At 26.9% G+C, this 19080-nt stretch overlaps 3 protein-coding genes and 1 long non-coding RNA gene across 6 annotated transcripts in view; all 4 read left to right on the top strand.

Annotated features, from left to right (window-relative positions):
* Nucleotides 1-3057, top strand: part of LOC122712108 — an 81171-nt gene extending 78114 nt beyond the window's left edge. Inside the window, exons 5-6 of one of the 2 annotated variants that reach the window (XR_006346263.1) lie at nt 1632-1785; nt 2062-3057. This is a non-coding gene — a long non-coding RNA (uncharacterized LOC122712108). Of the gene's footprint in view, nt 1-1631 lie in introns of both variants that reach the window. The other variant, XR_006346262.1, reaches the window with a different exon arrangement.
* Nucleotides 3058-7557: 4500 nt separating this feature from the next.
* On the top strand, nt 7558-10024 carry LOC122712149 (NF-kappa-B essential modulator-like). Its single transcript, XM_043931550.1, has 6 exons — nt 7558-7790; nt 8033-8386; nt 8454-8747; nt 8817-9362; nt 9484-9675; nt 9779-10024. The coding sequence occupies exons 2-6, from the start codon at nt 8072-8074 to the stop codon at nt 9899-9901; spliced, it is 1470 nt and encodes a 489-aa protein (XP_043787485.1). The 5' UTR covers nt 7558-7790; nt 8033-8071; the 3' UTR covers nt 9902-10024.
* Nucleotides 10025-11161: 1137 nt separating this feature from the next.
* On the top strand, nt 11162-14348 carry LOC122712141 (disks large-associated protein 5). The gene is made up of 4 exons (XM_043931543.1): nt 11162-11358; nt 11438-13915; nt 13993-14121; nt 14204-14348. Exons 1-4 carry the CDS (start codon nt 11193-11195, stop codon nt 14248-14250), a joined length of 2820 nt encoding a protein of 939 aa, XP_043787478.1. The 5' UTR covers nt 11162-11192; the 3' UTR covers nt 14251-14348.
* Nucleotides 14349-17129: 2781 nt separating this feature from the next.
* LOC122712130 (integrin alpha-PS2) overlaps nt 17130-19080 on the top strand; it is an 82607-nt gene continuing 80656 nt past the window's right edge. For both annotated transcript variants that reach the window (XM_043931526.1, XM_043931525.1), the window contains exon 1: nt 17130-17734. In XM_043931526.1, the coding sequence (XP_043787461.1) occupies nt 17556-17734 (179 nt within the window). In that variant the 5' untranslated portion in view covers nt 17130-17555. The remainder of the gene's footprint in view (nt 17735-19080) is intronic.

The following is a 19080-nucleotide window of genomic DNA, read 5'->3' as shown; positions in this document are numbered from 1 at the left end:
CCTGGACACCAAGTTTGCCCTCTGACAGCCTGTGTGTGTCTGCAGATTGCCGGGACCTTCTCTTTCACCACGCGCTCTGCCATCTTCCAGCCCGCCGCGAAACCCGACCGAATAACCAGATGTATATCTGTGTATACATGGAAAAATCCACGGAACCTAACTGATGACCGCGTGGAAATTGACCGTTCCGTTTTCGGGGAAGAACAGTGTCTCCCAACTTTTAGAATTTTCCTGTTAGAATTTTGATAGATATAGAAATCGAGTTTTTTCGAACATTCGAGAAATTCGATGGATCGACACTTGTGTTTACCCGTTATCATACAGTGGCGAATTAGATTCGCATTAAATCTGAATTAAAAAAAGAGAAAAGATTTGTCACAACGATATCTCTATCTAAAAGGAAGAGATAGAGATATCGTTGTGACAAATTCAATTACATTTTACATTTTGTGTTCCGTGTGAGATATTTTCTCAAATCTTCGAGCCCTTGAACGTCGCGCAAATTGGTAATTACTTTTCCATCGCTTGCTAAATTTCCATCGTCGCGAAAGTGGCGGATTAATAACCATCGATTAATACCAAATTAGATTGATCTTTAACAGCCAGTCCCGGGATACATTTAAGTTGCCGTTAGGATGCACTTATATGGATGGCTGTTACCACGGTACGGCATAAACTGCGTGGTAATCGGTTTAGTGGCCCTCGCTCATGGTCGATCAGGTATTTAGCAGAGTGCACGATGGGATTACGTATGATTCTGACACTCGAGAAATGTTTTTATCGTGTTTTTCGACGTTTTAATTTGTCGAGAAAAAGAAAAAGGAGAAAGAAAAAAAAAAAAAAAAGAGGAAAAAATACGATCAAAAAAAAAAAAATATCAGTGGATCCGCTTGTTGGAATGTTAATAACACTTGTAACAGATTTATCAAATTGATGATGCTCCCTCGTGTTTTATCAGAGTCATATATAATTATTCCAGCTGTAACATCTGTTTGATAAATAATAAATTGATATATGGAGTTTATAAGTTTGTTGTGTCGAGAAACTTGATTTTTTTTAATTTGTTATTTCCTGTTTGTTATTAGTTACATTCAACAGCCTTAACAACAAGGGAAAAAGAAGCTTGTTTCCGGTGTAAAAGTGTGATTGATCGAAGAAAATATTTTCTTGCAATCTTTTTCGTATCGATGATAAAGATGTTCCGAGGAATTTGGAATGATTATTAAGATTCCTCGTATCTTTGCCTTTCTCTTTGCACAATTGATAAATACTTACGTTACGTTTACTTTTTTCAAATTATTTGCTCCTCTTTCCCCTCTCCCTTCCACCTCTCAAATCACAAAATCTCACAATTTCCTTCTAATATCATACTCAAACACGCGAATCACTTGACACCATCTCAACCATGGCAAAATCCCTCCCCTCCTCTCCCCTCCCCTCCTCTCTTCCTCTTTCCCCTTCTCTCTTTCCCCAAGAAAAAAAAAGAAAGATCCGTAAAAAACGATTACGATCTATTCACGATTTACGATCCATCCTCCCCCTCCCCCCCCCCCTCCCCCATAAAATATTTGCAGTTCTGAATGAAATCTGTTGGTAAATATCACGCAAAAATCTTTTCAATTCTGTTTCAGCGGGGTCCAATGGGAACAATGGAGAAGGTTCGAGTGTCGTCTCGTCTCGAGGGAAAAGAGTGGAAAGAGTGGAAAAGTAGGATGAAACCTACAGCCTCGGCAACGGTCTTGATTCCTTGGCCGCCATTTCTAAGTGGCATCCAGAGTTCTTCGCGTGAGTTCTTCTCTCCGCTCTTCGCTCTCTTTACTCGCACTTTCTTTCTTCTTCCGCCCGCCAAAGATGTCCCTCCTCTGCTTCGCCATCGCCAACCCAGCCCAGCCTATTTTTTCCGCGGCTTCTTCTAATGGCCTCTCTCGAGGTCTTATCGGTAACTCGTTCCCTCGAATCTTTTCCTCGATGAAGAATTCTTCCCGCCTCTCCCTCTCTCTCTCTCTCTCTCTCTCTCTCTCTCTCTCTCTCTCTCTCTCTCTCTGTGTCTCTGTTTTCCAGCGCTCTCTAGCAACGTGGCGACGCTGTTGCATAAAATCGGCGAGGAAGGAGGGAAAGGAGAGAAGGAGGAAGACGAAGAGGATGATGGGGCGCCACTGTATAAAGCATCCGAACGTTACGGGCGGGCCTGACTCTTTGCTCTGCCCGTACTTTTTCTCCACTCTGGGTGAGCAAAGTTTCAGGTGTGTCCGTGACAGTCTCTATCCTCGCGCGATCAACATCCTTCGCCCGGCAAACTTGGACGATCTGCATTCAATGTGCTCGTTCATCGATTGGAAACATCGACGACGATTCGAAGTTGTGCGAAAAGTTGTGTGATTGTAAAGTCTGTTGCGTTCGATGGATAGGCTTGGTTGTGAAACTAAGAAAATATCTATTGGTATTTGGAGTCGTGGATTTGTGAAACTGTCCAATGCCCGGTGGAATCGATCTTTTGGATCGATACGAGTTTTGATAAAGAATATTTGCTCGAGATCATTGGAATTCTTGGTCTATGGATTTTTCAACAAGTTTTATAGTTGGAATTATTTTATGATAAAGAAAATGGAAGAAATTTTAAATTCTAAATATTAAGAGAAATGGATAAATGTTAAGCAAAATAATGAATTTTAAATATACATTGGTGATAGAATGTATAAGAAATGATATTTAGTTAAGAATTAAGAGGATAAGACGGATGAGGCGAATATTTCCATGGCAATCATCGACAGTACTCTTACGCCTGAAATTTGCTTTTTACCTGGCCCTCGTGCTCTCTTACTTTGAGAAAATAAAGGTGAGCAAAGTTTCAGGTGTGTGAGTGCGTTGGAATCAACAAATAAATCCGGATAATGAAACGTTAAGGCAAAAGTTTGTGAAGTTTCTTCGGGCCAAAAGTTGAAATTTTATTCCAACGATATTTACTCCATTTTTGTTATTCAAAAAAATTTTATAAATATATTTATTGTATTTTTCCCAATTAAAAAAGTATCGATACACTTAAGGTCTAATGGAAAAGAAATAAAAATTATATTAAAATAAAATCAAGAATAATATGTTATATATCATTATTGTATTACAGTATATCCATCGTTATTGAGAAACATAAATGAAATTTATAACAATATTGTTTTATGAAAAAAAAATATATATAAGAAAAATTGTTTGTTATAGTATTATATATATATATACAACTTCCTTAAACATAAAGTTTGTAGAATTTAAGTGAAAAACATATATTATATCATATATAAGAATATGTGTTATATCCTTCGAATATCTTTTTCACAGTGTAATCACAGTGGATAAAATATTATTAGAAAAGATTTATATTAAATATTTGTAAAATATTTGTAATCTTGTTATAATAAATATCGAATAAAGTACGTATTCGTTTGCAGACATTGCATAATATTTTTACAGATATCTACGTTATATGATAAATGAGTCAGAGGAAAATTAACTTTGGCGAATTGAAAAACTCTCGTTGCCGCAAGAGATGCATCCAAGACATAGTTAGTCTAAAATTAGCAATGAAGTTAGACAGGTCTTGGAAAGATTAATAAATCAAGTCAAGCGTTACGATCTGGTTTCCGTCAGTGTCAGGCTTCCTCCAATATGTACATATAAATCAATAACAGAGTAGTTTAAACCCATCCCAATATAATTCATGGAATATTAATTTTACATTTAAAGTCTTATTTCTAGAATAATATCGATAACGGAATAATATAATAAGAATTTTAAATGTACAACATGTTGTACGAATGATATTTATTTATTATTATTGACAGGTACTTCAAATAATGTAATAACTCTCAATTAAATTATTCCAATTTAATTTAAGAAAATTGACAATCACTGATTGAAAATAATTATTAATACAAAATAAAAAAAATAATAGATAACTAAAATCAGAGGACTTTACTCGAGTCAAGCTATCGTTATCCGCTACTTAAGAAACGATTATCAAACAAATTATTCATCCAATAACATTTAATCGTCTTTGCTAAAGTAATAATGACGGGGGACAACGATAATCCGGCGAATTATTTCCATTTAAATACGAGTTTACCCCAGGCAATTAATTCATCAAAAGAGTCGTCCCATCACCGGAAGGGGGCGCGCAAGAAGTTGTTAAAACTTCTAGGTTTATGCTCGCCCTCGCTATCTTTCTTATTCTCTCTCTCTCTCTTTCTCACTCTTTCTCTCATAACCTATCAACACGAGATTGTAACCGCTCAGAATAGATGAACGATGAATCATGGTTGTAAAAGATTATAAACTTTATAACTCTGTTCAAGGAAACTGCATTTTTTTTTAACCTACACACTATTCGACGTTGTATAAATAATACTGATAATCCGAAAGTTAATTAATATTTTTTATGATAATATTACATCTGGAATCGCAAATTTTTATACATATAATATTAGATATTTGATATCGAGTTTGAACCGTATAATACATCGATCTGTTATCGCGCATTCGAAATGTAAGTATTATTTGTGATAAGAACAATCCGGAATGCCCAGACTTTATATTCCAACATCGGACAAGAGTGTGCGTGCGCGTTATCTGTTTGCACTCTTTATAGCAACTTTTTCAATGGTGCTAGATTAATTAGAAAAGTTAGTATCTGATAGATGAATTCTTTCTTTTTCCTCGATAATTCGCCGCGAATGAATATAAAGAATGGAGAGGATTATTTATATAGGCTGTTATATTCGCAGTCGATTTAATTATTAATCTAAATAAATATTGATAATATTAAAAATTATATAGAGGATAGAAAAAAATTATTCGTTAACACAAAAGCAAGTAACAAGAATATGGGATTGTGGTTCTAAACGATATATTTATATGTTCTTTAAATGAAGAATCTCGACTTTTAATCCAATCTAGAATCGTATAACGTGGTTATGTACGTAGTTACAAAGTTGGTAGCTAGATTAAAAAATTCTCTAACCTCATATAAAAGGAGCATCCCAGTGACTCTAAAAAAAGATGTGCTTATAAAAAACTATTTCCAGACACGTGTCGTCCATGACACCATTTAAATTTTCCCTTGAATACATTTTCGTGTCCTCGAAAATATTTACTTGGCTATTTTATTAGTTCTTTTTATATATAAAATCTATCTAATCGAAAAATATATCCATTATTTCGCGTATCGCTATTGTTACATCATATTCGCATTAATATTGTTGTTAGAATTTTATCTATATCTCTAAGATTTTCTTGATAACTTTTCCATAAAAAAATTATTAAACTATGTAAGATTTAACGAAAAAAGATTCAATAAATATCCAATTAATACTATATGTGATCAAATAAACGAAAAATATAATAATTTGTGTTTCCATATTAAAATTCTTAAATTTAAATATAAAAAAAGAAAAAAATCCAACGCTTCTCTATCTTATTATTCTATAAAAAACGAATTACAAATATTATCTTAATCAAATAATTGTATTAACAATTTCTAATAATAATCCTCCATTCTTTTCGTAATAAATAAATATTTATTCACATCACTACATATTTCCTTTTTTTCACAACACCAAGATAAGTCTCGTGATTCATATGGCGTACGGTGGTGAACGTTCAGACCAATAAAATAAACGTTGGCCAATAAAATTAGAAATAAACCTATCCTAATACACGTCTCCCGTAAAGATATACGTATATCTTCTCTTTATTCCTTCGTAAAATTTCCCAATGCGATAAAATGGACGGGTCGGCAAAGGATGGATGGATACACAGATACGTATCCGTGGTGGACAGAAAATGGAAGACATCATATACCATCGAAGGGAAGCATAGAAGATCATGATCGTAACCAGAGAATAAACCGCAGATCGACCTTTGTAGTAGGAGTTAGTTTTAACTTCTGTGTTCAGCTCTCGCAATAACATGGGTTGAGATTGGGAAGGAAACAAATGCTGTGACTGTTCGTCAGCAGCGTATATAGGTGATCGGTGAAACGATAAACCTGAAGCGCATATAAGTAGCGTGGTAAGCTTTGCGCAATACCTTGTCACGACAGAATGGATATCCGTTGCGCAATATCTATAAATAAACTAGGTCCATAGAGAGAGCATAATAACGAGCTCCTGGATTGCACAGGACAGGAATAATAAATCTCCGTTTAGATTGGCAAATTTGCAACAATATGCTCCATTCCAGGTTCCAAAGCTCGTTTCTTCCGCGCGTTTCACAGTTTATCGCGGATAATTTGTCGACTGGTTCAAGCGGCACGGAATATATAAATCTATCTCCCCCCAACTACCCGCGCCTGCTGTCTGGCTTGTTTGTAATGGGGGAGAGGGGATAAATTAAAACCTTAAATTACGAGGGATTAATTGAGCCCTTCGTGGCAACTGATAGACTTTAACATTTTTTCTTTCTTTCTTTTTTTTTTTTTTTTGTCTTTTTAAAGTCAATAGAAAATTGTATGGATTTTTCGATAGAATAAATTAACAATAAAATGATACAGTGCATTCCATTTTAATCTTATCTAATGCAAATTTTAATTATAATTTAATATATAAACCATGATGGATTTTTTGTATATTAAATTTTGTGTTTAAAGATTTTGAATGATATATTGTATGAAATAAAAAATAAAAATGGTAATAAATGTAAATAATTTGCAGAAAATATCGAAAATAGAAATAGAGTGTTTACAAATGATAGATATGAATTTTCTTGCGCAAGATTTTATTATGTGTCTAATAATTAGTTAAAATTTTCATTATTTTCATTATGTAATCAATTTTATTCTAGTTTAGCGATTAATATATGAAACATAATATGATTAATCACGTTGTTAGTAATGTGACTAATAACTTTCTGATTTTAATTATTATTAATGTCAGTTTTATATATGTATAATGTAAAAATGATTAATATGACACATTTTATTATTGATTCATTTATAAAACTTTTAAAATTTTAACCATACAAAAAAACCATTTTAAATTCTGAAATATTTAATATTTATTTTATAATATATTTTTTTAGAAAAAAAAAGAACTTATTAATTGTAAATTATATAAATAAATTTAAACTTTTAATTTTTAATTTAAAATTTGTTCAATTAAATTTAATTTAATAATATGAATAAAAATTCAGATATTAATATTTGTAGATAATATTAAAAAGAATATATTTATAATTTTAATTATAAATACTTTTAAAAAATGAATTTTAATTGTGAATATTTTGAAAAAACTAATTTTTATTATTTATTTTACAAAGATTATTTAATTGAAATTATATATTATATTTATAGTGAATATAGATTTGTTTTTCTTAATCTTTCTATCTATAATAAGATACAAAATACATTAAATAAAAATACATTAAATAAAATATAATTAATGAAAAAATAAATAGAAATAAAGCTAGTGATATATTTTCATAGTTGGTAAGAAAGAATCCGACATTTTGCATGTACATTGAATTTCGCAACTAATCTAGGGATTTTATTATTTGTTCATAATTTTATCTTAATGTAACCTGGAACAAAGAGTTAATTTTCGCAAATAAAAGTCAATAATATAAGATTAGAAAGTGTAATTCTGTTAACAATCGAAATTAATTTGCTTTATAATTATAAATGATTGCATTATAATCTTAGCATTCATACAATTACTTTGTGATCAAATATAATATGAAATATAATGAATTAATATAATGTCATTTTTGCGCATTATGTTTATAAAACAATATAAAATAAGATTTTGGTAAGTTTAGATTTCATTGGAATAAAAAAATATTTGACATGTATTAACAATAATTTTTGCTTATTTATTTAATATATATTTAATTTAACATTAAAAATTATCAATAAATTTTATTTATACATTATTAATAACGTATTAATAATATAATTTTTAAAAATATTTTTATTATTGCTTTGCATTTAAACTATAATTTTTGTCTTAAAGTTATGATTGTTTATGTATAATATTGTATAATATTGTAGAATATTCAAAATAAAAATAATAAAGATAAGTTTTTAATTATGGAATCAAATGAAGAAAAAAAGCTTTCATTACAAGAACAAGACTCGACCAAATTGTTGAGTATCAATTCCAAATTATATGCTGAACCAGAAAGCCACTTACAAAGTCTTGGTTTTATTATAAACAATGGAAAAGCTAGATTTAAATTAGATGAGGAAGCATCTTTGTATTCTAAAGCAGCAATATCAAATTTTTGTGATGTTGATTCAGATGATTCGTTGTCATTTGTGGTATTGGGTAAAGATTCGTTAAATTCTATCCAACAATCATCACTTGCATCATATGTTGATATTCAACAAAAGTGTATGTCTATTGTATGTATCTATTAATTAACAGAATTGCAAATTAAACAATTATCTTATTGAATAATTTTACATTCAGGACTATAATTCTATGATTGCATCATGGGATACAGCAGAAGTACATCAAAAATTAAACGAATTATTGCAAGAAAACACAAAATTAAAAGAAACATTGAAACAGAACAATATAGCAATGAAACAACAATTTAATGTTTTAGCTACTTGGCAAGAAGAAATTATGAGAGTACATCAAAATCATAAAAAAAAGTTTGCTGAGACTAGAGAATTAATAAACTATCTTAAAAAGGAAAATACTGAATTAAAAATGAAACTTGCTTCTGGATTAACCAGTTATATAGAAACAGGATGTGAGGTATGATGCATTAAACTACATTATGTTTCTATTTTATATATTTATGTCATAATTATTCTTTTATTATAGTTTCTTGATATAAGTGAAAGACAAGGTGATACAAAAGAAAAAAAAATATCTAGTTTTGAAAGTGAATTTAGTAAGTCGGTTCTTCATGAATTGGAATCAATGTTGAATGAAAATAGTGACAAAAGTATGTTATCATCAAAAACTGCAACTTCTACTCAAAAAATTTCAGAGTTAGATGAACAAAATGATGATAATAAACGATTATTGGAAAGAGAAAGAATTGCATTTAATAAGGAAAAAGAAATGCTTGAAGAAGAAAAAAAATTACTTGATAATCGAAAAAAGAATCTTGATATAGAATATAAAAATTTAAATGATGCTAAAGCACTTCTACAACAAGAAAGAATAGGTCTGCAAGAAGAACAAACTTCTTTAGATCAACAGAGTCAATTATATGAAATGCATTATAAAAAGACATTAGAAACAGAAAAAAAGAAATTTGAAGTAAAATATGATCAATTAATTGCTGAACTTGGTATCATGCATCAAAGTGTGGAAAAAAAAGAATCACGTATGAAAAAACTAGAGAATGACTTAGCACAATATGTAAGTATTGATTATTAAACAAACATTTATTAATTTAATCAAAAAAAAAAAATCAAACAGATATTTTTAATAATAAATATATAAATAAGTATATAAATAAATATATAATAATAATTTTTAGAAGGAAGATATTAATTTATTACAAACACAGTTAAAATTTTATGAAGAGGATTTTAGACATGAGAGAAAAGTTAAAGAAACACTATTAGAAGAGAAAAATGCACTGAATGCAGATTTACAAAAACAGATAGAATTTAATGATCAATTGCAAAAACAAATTAACTCTCTGTATCCGATTGTATCCGGAAATCAAGTAAGTTTTCAATTATATTTATAATATATAATTTATAAATTAAATTAAATATTTGTAATAATATTTCGGAAATTATCATATATATATATATATTTAATTTTAGAGTAGAACAACTGAACTACAACCACCGTTATTATCATCATTTTCATGTCCAAAATGTGAGTGCACATTTAGAAACATGAGTCAGTTGGAAAATCATATTACTCATTGTATAAGTTTAGACTAATATAAAATCTTAAAATATTTTGTTAATTATATGTATAATTGTAGAAATTATATGTGTTGTTAATATACATAAAACTGTTTCCAAAAACATATAAATTTTATTGTAATAATATTGTAAATAAGATAAAATAAAAAAAATTAAATTTTAGTATTAAAAAATTTAGTATTAACGAAATGCATAATTTATTTTAATTTAATTTTGAAAATATTTATATAAAATAAAATACGAGATAAATTACGAGTTCTAACATTTTCTATATAACTTTAAATATGATATTTGAAGTTATTTTTAATAAATTTATTAAAAATTAATAAAAATAAACTTATTAATAATTATAAGTAAATTTATAAAAAGATAATTAAATATTATTCCAATTATCATATTCCAATAATCATAAATTAGAGAAATATATATTTTTCTAGACATGTCTTATATTTAAAAATTACAAATAATTTTAACAAAAAATTTTTTTTATATACTTATTTATATTAACGATAATCTAATTATTAATTTAAGTTTTTATTAATGTAAAGAAAAATATATTAAATTTAAATTCTAAAATTTTTAAATGAAAAAAATGTATATATTTAAAATTGTTTTTATACTAGGATTGATATTTAATTAATTGTTGAAATTGAAAAAAAAGAAAATATATATAAAATTATTATTACATTAATAATAAAGAAGATACATACGTGCATTTATAGTAGAAATATTCTTGAAAATGAAGTCCAAATTATTTTTGTCACACAAAGTTAAATAAGTTTAACGCGCGCGATAGAAAACTGCTTCTAATGCATCTATAGATCACATCCGGTTCATTTTTAAAGTCAAAAAAAAACTTTAAAAATTTAATCATAACATAAATTAATTAAATATCGTATGAATATTATATTTTTTTGATTTCCATATTTATTCTAAATAAATTTTAAATTATAAGTAAATATAATAAAAAATTGTATATTTTCTTTATATATATTTCAACATAAAAAATTTGTATGTTGGTATTAAATATTTTCATTATTTATTTCCTTAATTTATATTAATGAAATAATTTTTATAATAATATTTAATAAAAATAATAAACATACATTTATATAATCAATTAATTTTTGATACATTAATTACAATAAAATTTGAAAAAATTTGATAATATTGTAATTTTTATTGTATTGGCTATACTGTCAAGCTTTCAAAGTTTAAACTATTTTCCGTTTAACCGATCGCGGTTAAACAGTTAATATACATAGATATTTAATTAAAGACGTTTGTGAAATAAATGTGAATTAAAATGTCGTCTTTCCGACAACAATATAAATCAATTGGTACCAAAACTGTAAGCAAGGGTCGTCTTATTCGCGCTGAAAAACATAAAGATTTGCGTAAAGTTTATAGAGCTAATACGTTCAATGAAAACAGAAATATACCAATTACCACAATGAATACACAAGCCGAAGGTTTGTATTAAATATTATATAAACTTAATAATTTATCAAAAAGAAATGCTAATATAAATTGATTAAAATTTGATTTCAGAAGATCGTATTAATAAGCTTAAAAAATGGAAAGCTGAGCGTGAAAGACAAAGAAAAATTGAACAACAAAAGAAAAAGAGACCCTTTGTAGTAGGAATTGTTCATCATAAAATATATTCTCCAATTAATAATTGTAATGTTCCTGTAACTAAAACAACTAAAACATGTGAACCTATTCCAAAAAGAATTACACGTGCAACAGAAAAGAGACTAATGAGTAAAGCAATTGCAAAAGAAGTAGACAAAACTTCACTTAAAAATTTAAATGTTTTAAATAAAAATCAAGAATCTCAGAAGAAGAATAAATCTTTTGCTCCTGAAGGTCACAAATTTAGAGCTCCATCTGGTTTGCTTCATATACCATTATATGGCAGAGAAGTCATACAAAGTATGTCTCCTGTCAGAATAAGTCAAATAATGAATACATCTTCAAAGACACCAAGAAAAAGTAATAAAATTAATATTTCACAATCTATAAAAGAAGATATACCAGCAATTGATACAAAACTAATAAATACAGATATAGAAGAGGATAGTTCCATAGAATCTATATCTTTACGGTTATCATCTGATGAGAAAGAAAAACTTAATATTTCTTATACTATCAGTGATAGTAATGATATTAAAGTAATGCCTAATAATAGTATGAAAGAAGTAACTTGTTCTTCAGAAAATAAAGTATCTCCATTAAAATCATTAAATTCTCAGTGTGAACCAGCTTTCTTTTCACCTCATATAGTTTCTAGTCGTGGAAAAAGTAATGCTAGGAAAGAGCAACAATTAAGACATGGATTTAATATTGGTCATTCACTAAATGATGATATTCCTACAAAAGATAATGTCATGAAGAATTTAAATATTTCAGTTGAAGAAGAAGAACGTACTGCACAATATTTTCAATTTCTTTTGAATAAAGAAATAGATAGATTGAATGAATTATGTGAAAAATGGATAAAAATTAAGGCTGAGCCTGAAACTATAGAAGATGGTCAATATGAAATAAATCAAGCAATTGGACAAACAAATTTGTTAATAAGTAAAAAGTTTGAAAGATTTCGTGGATTAGTTGCTGATTGTGAAACAGGAAAAGGAGAGATGTTAGTTACATGCAAAGATTTGCAAGGATTTTGGGATATGATGTATATGGAAATAAAAAATTGTGATTTAAGATTTGAAAAATTAGAAAAACTTCGTTCACAAGGTTGGAAAGAAGAGGAAATAGTTATTGTTAAACCAATTATTAAAAAAAAATCTACTGTTAAAAAGAAAATTGTATCTACCAAATCAACTTCCATTAGAGCTATTTTAGCAGAAAAGAAAAAAAATATGACCGAAAAGATAAAAGATAATAATAGTACAAATGAACTTGAATCTAATTTGAATCATAGTAATAATTGTAAAAGCATTGAAAATCCTAATATGCATTATGAAAAAAAATCTATATCCATTGATTCTAAAGAAAACAAATTTACACCTGTAAAACATAATAAGAGATCAAGTTTATTGCAAAAGGTACAATTATCTAATTTATCAATGAAAACAAAAAGTCCATTAACAATGATAAAAATAAGTCAAATGTATAAAGCACCAAAAATACAATTAGATGACTCAATATCCTATATTAATTCTAATCAGACACCTGGAAAAGGTATATTAAAACAACGAAAGAATTTAAATGAAATAGAAAGTCATACAAAATCAATAAATAAAGTTAATTTTGATGATCAAATGGCTTTAAATGAAATATCACCTAATGAAACGAGAGAGACAAAAATGAATTTAAGTAAAGTATCAGCAATAGATAGTTTTGATTTGAATAATTCTGATGAAATAGCAATTAAAGTAGAAAGGAAACTTCTTTTTGATGATACTAATTTTAATGATTCTTTAAATGATGTTAAAAAAGATTCAGAAAATAAAAATTCTATAAGTAAAAGTATTGATGGAACACTACCATCAAATATAGAAACACTTACACCTTTACAAGAACAAAAAAATGTTAATAAAACATCAAAAAAGATCATAAAACAAAATGCAATTGATAATGAAAATGATGTGATATTAAATCAAACTTTAACATTAGATACAAACATTAATTCCATATCATCTAAAGAAATTATAGATGATAAGGATTTAAATATATTAAATGAAAAATTAGAGAAGAATGTTTGTATAAGTAATAAGGAAGAAATAGATGAACATAATGGAAGTATAAGAGTTTTAAGAAATAGAATTGTTACCTCAACAGATACACCTAGAGCTAAAAGAAGATCTTCAAAGAAAATGTTAATTAATGAACAAGAACTGGAACATAAAGAAAATGAAACTCCTCTAGAGAGAAGAACAAGAAGAAGTCGTGTTAACATCAATACAGGGGAAAGAAGAAATATAGAGTTAGTGTGTTACAGTTGTAATGATAATAAACATTTAGAAAAGAGTAATGACAAAAGAAAATCTACTAGAAGTGTAAAATTTTCTGGTATTAATAATTCTAAATAAAATAATATTTTTTTTCCTTTTAATATAATGTTTAAATGAAAATATTTTATTTTTTAGATAAAGAGTCTAATGATGGAACAAACAAATCAATCCTGCCTCTAACTCCTCATGTTAGAAGGAGTAAAAATAGAAATGGAAGAAATACACTTTTAGAAGACTCTATTTCTTTGGAAATAGAAGAGAAACGTAATAATATTTAAAAATTTTTGTTAATTCGAGATTTTATTTAGATATTTTATATTTATATATGGCTATAATTTCATTTCAGCTCCACAACGTGTTAGGAGGTCGCAAAATAAAAAATCTTCAATTTGACATGTAGTAATATAGAAACTTGTATGATTAATGTACAAAGGTATAAGTTTTTTATGATTTCTAATTTTTATACATGTTAATTGTTATTTTTTTCTTTCTTTTTTTTTTTTCACTCTCAAAAGTTTAAGATACAAATATGGATTATTTTCGTCATAATTATTTTTTATAATTGTTTGACTTTCATATTTTTATATTTAATATATATGAGATTAAATATCATTTAATTAAACGATATTTTTTAATAAAAATGATAAATTCACATAAAAAAATTATGTATATTGTAAATTTGCGAGTGTGATGCGTATGTACATATTTATAAAATTTTTATAATATGTGTACATTATACATGACATTGGATATTAATAATTGAATTTCTATTATGATGAGATACAATTAAAAATAGATTTAATTTTTTTATCATTTTTCTAAAATTCATTTTGTAAATGAAATTTATGCAAATGAATTCAATACCACTTATATTTGAAAAAAAATTAGAATTTTATACAATTTAGACAATAATTTTATACAAAATTAGTTAAATTAGTTATGACATAATTCAATTAAATTATATCATTATTCAATTCAATTAAATAAATTAACATAAATGCAAATAATATTTCTACAAAATTGTAAAAAGTGTGAAAAAAAGAATAAATCTAAAGGAATGGAATTAATTTACGTATCTAATACTTATTAAATTTACGTAATTAAATACTTTTTATTATTTCATATGCTAGAATAATTATATTAATAAACTGTACAGAATTTTTAATAAATAATATGCGATAAAATAATGCGAATAAATATTTCTATAAGTTGTCCTAATGATGTAGTTAATGATATAATAAAAAATTAAAAAAATTTTTTAAATAAACGTGAATTTAAATAATTCTTCATTAAATTTGAATAGAATCGGCTACAATAATTAAAAAGTTGTTCTACATAGAAAATAAATAAAAAATATAATTAAAATTTTTTTTGTTTAGTTTGTATTTTCATTAAAATCAAAATTAAGTACAATCAACAACTAATTAAGCGTTCATGCCTTCGATAAATTATAAAATTTTATTTTCTCAAAGATGAACTTTCAAATAAAAAAATATAATATTTTTCATATATTTTTACTTAAAATCATTTTCTTCTTGATGTATTATTCTATAGATATGTGTACATGTGCACTTTTTTTATGCAAACTATTCGTTTTTTATGTGATTGAAAATAAATTTATAGATTTAAAAAATAAAGTGAATATTTAAATACAATTCAAATAGCGAAATAAAATATTTTTTTCTTTTTTAATTTAATGATAATGAATGAAAATAAATAATATGTATATAATAATAAATAAATGATAATGAAGGAAAAATAAATAATAATTTTAATAAGAAAAAATATAAAAATATAATATAATATATTATCTATATAAAATTATATTTTCAGAATGACTAAGTAAAAAAATAATTTTCCATATAAAAGATATATATATGTGTATTTTAAAACAGCGTTATATATATATATTAACATTTAATTCTTTAAAAGAGAAAATTAGTTTTTAAACAAAAAATAATGATTGATAAAAAAATGAATTATTTTTAAAAAATATATATAAATATCTGTTTATTTTAATTACGAAAAAATTATAAAATTAATATATAAAAAAATGTTTAACATTAAAATAGATTAGTATTATAATAATTACGATAATTTACAAATATAGGATTTCTTTTCAAATGTCAAATGCAAATTGTTTGTATCATTTTTATTTGCAAGCGGCGATGATTGTCATATTCAGCTCACAAGTTCCATGAATGAATGTAACAGAGTCAAAAATTAAGCTTTAACAGGAATAGCTGAAATGCAAAATAATTCTTAAGAGACTGATAATTGAGCATGCCAATCTCTATTCATACTTATTCACAATACAACCAAGAAAGTGACAACTCTTCAATGGCCCCATCTATTAAGTCCAACCAATAAAAAATAAATTAAAATTTTATTTTATTAAAAATTATATTAAAATCTTTTACATTTTTTTAAATAAGTTACAATATTGTAAATTGAATTGATCTCACTGTCATTGTTATATATAAAATTATATATGTTATATGTATTTTTTTATAAATTATTGTATTTATTATATAAGAAAAAGTAAAATAAAATGGGGTACTGTTTTAGAATGAACATATAATATTAAATTTTAAGACAATCATATGATTACTGTAAATTTGAACGAATTTGAAAAAGAGAATTCGATTTTCGAGTTTGTTCTTTGAAAATATCATTTTCTGATAGTTTACAAGTTTTATCTAATAACGATTAAAGTTTTTTCCGTCATCTAATTTTTTATTAACAGAAAAATCATTTATCCCATTTCACTCTACTTCTTCTCCTCCGATCATTATAGTCATTAATAATTAAACTGCGAACATTATGTAAAATTTGAATATACAAAATAAAAAAAATATACTAAAAGTAGTCTAAAAAAATAACATGCATTTGTTTTGATATAGAACGAAACAAATTTCCACTTAAATTCAAATCGTGTCTACAAAAATTTAACTTCGCACAAATATTCTCAATCTATTAATAATCACAAGATGAATGTAACAATCTCAACTGATTAAAAGCAAAAAAAAAAAAAAAAAAAAAAGAAAAAACTCTCCAACGAAACACGTGATGAAGATTCAGCGGAGATACGTTACACGTTACACTGGTCCAGACGCAAAAGACGTAATGGCAGTAGTACCTAGCGATTCGTTGTGGCGAAGCCGTGTCGCGAAAACACAGCGTCGACCGATAAACACATCGGAGAGAATAGACGCGGAAAAAAAGGCGGCAGCGACGAGAGCAGAGAGCAGAGGCCGGCCGGGTCGCGCAGTTGCGGCACGCAAGCACGCCGGAGCGGAGCGCAACTTCGTGCAAGTGGGTGGGAGTTGCAGCCCTCGTAAGTCAAGAGAGCGAAGAGTAACCGAAAGAACGGGCTTCTACTCAGTCTGTCCGCGGCCGTCCGTCAAGCAGACGTCTCCGACTCTTGTGTGTGCCCCCTCCCACTTCCTCTCGACGTTTCCTAGGTCGAGTTTCATCCGAGTTTTCCCCGCAGTGTCTCGAGGACCTCGTGGATGGCACATGTAGCCCTTCGCGCCACCCTGACACACACTATTACCATCGCGAGGATCGGATCTTGAATTGAATATACACGTATATGCGTTTATGACAGTTTCTCGTGTCGTTGGAACTTATGTATGCACTTAGTGGATGAGAACTATTGAATTGGGTGTGATCAAGTGGGAAGACCAAGTGTGACCATGTGGTACGCGAATATAATCGCAGGCTTAATTGGCCTGATCTTCGTTGTCGGTTTACCACCGTGGTGTTCGGATGCGTTTAATGTCGAGACGAAACATTACGCTGTATATCGGAATGAGACCAGATCTATGTTTGGATTCGCTGTTTCGGTGTACAGGGATAGATACGGCCGAGGATGGTGAGTTTTTGATTGTTTTTTACTTCTGATTTTTTTTTTTTTTTTTTTTTGATATATTTTATTATAGCACTAGAAGTACTACATATAATGAGTATATCTAAGTATTTTAAATATATAATTAAAGTTATGTCATAAATTAAATATTGTTCATTTCTATCTTAGTAAGATATTAATTTTATTAAAAAATTTTTTATGTGCTCTAATAATTGTAAAAGAAAAAATGTAAAATTTAATATTTTGACGAGTTTGGTAGTTCTACTGTTATATATCTTATATTGCTATTCAGTTAGATAGTTGCATAATAAGTTTTTTTTTGATGACATAATTCAGAATTTGCATTTTTGAGTTAAAAATTGTCATTACTCATATTTTCTATTGATAGAATCTTGTATATATGTTTCCATGTTTTCAATTTCTTATTTTAATGTTTTTACCATAAAATACAAACGAAAATCATTGTTGATATCATTGTTTTATAATCTGAAAATGATTGAAACCGTGAAAATTAATAAAAAGAAATATTTATCATGCAATAATCTAGTAATAATAACTAATTGACAAGTTACATAATTTTTTTTTTATATTAAATAATGAAATCAGCTAATTTTTATTGAATCCACTCTTTATTGTGTTTGTGATTTTTAAACGTATACAATTCATTTGATATTTCTTGGAATTTTGAAATGTTGAGTAGTTTGTTTATTTCAAAGGATACGTTTGAAGGAAGCATTACGAATGCCGAATATTTACTTTGAAATTTTCAATTCAAATTTTGCAGGCATGTAAATTTTTAATGAATATGTAAATATAATTATTCATATTAATATTTAAACCTTCTTATCTTTAAATTTATTTAAGATAAATCAAAATATCAACAAAATTTAAAATAGAATAATATTTGAATATTAATTTAATTCGAATAATTGGATATTTAGATTATTAAGATAATTATATAATTTTGTGTGAATCACGAGAAAAGATAGAGTAAAATAATTAAACGTATAAATATACACTACTCGATTAATGATAGATTAAATCATCAGTTTCTGAATAAACGATACGTAACACGATGACTCAAAATCATATATAAAATCAATCATACAAAAGTTTTTATACCTTACGTTTCAAATCCAGCTAACAATAATAATAAATCATTATCAAAACTTAAAATCGAAAGAAATTTATTTTTAACTTTTTGAGTAATTTTAAATCATATTAAATTATATAAGAAACATTTCTTAATTGAAGAATATCACTTTGAAAAAATGAAATCAATCCTTATTTAAAGTTTCAGTATTTTTAATATTTAATTTTTTATACAAATTTTTCTTGCTGAAAAAAATTGT

The sequence above is a fragment of the Apis laboriosa genome, unplaced genomic scaffold (assembly GCF_014066325.1).
Source record: "Apis laboriosa isolate Shangri-la unplaced genomic scaffold, ASM1406632v1 scaffold19_cov150, whole genome shotgun sequence".
NCBI lineage: Eukaryota > Metazoa > Arthropoda > Insecta > Hymenoptera > Apidae > Apis > Apis laboriosa.
Note: the sequence above shows the minus strand (reverse complement) of the source record. Positions and strands in the feature narration are given on the sequence as shown.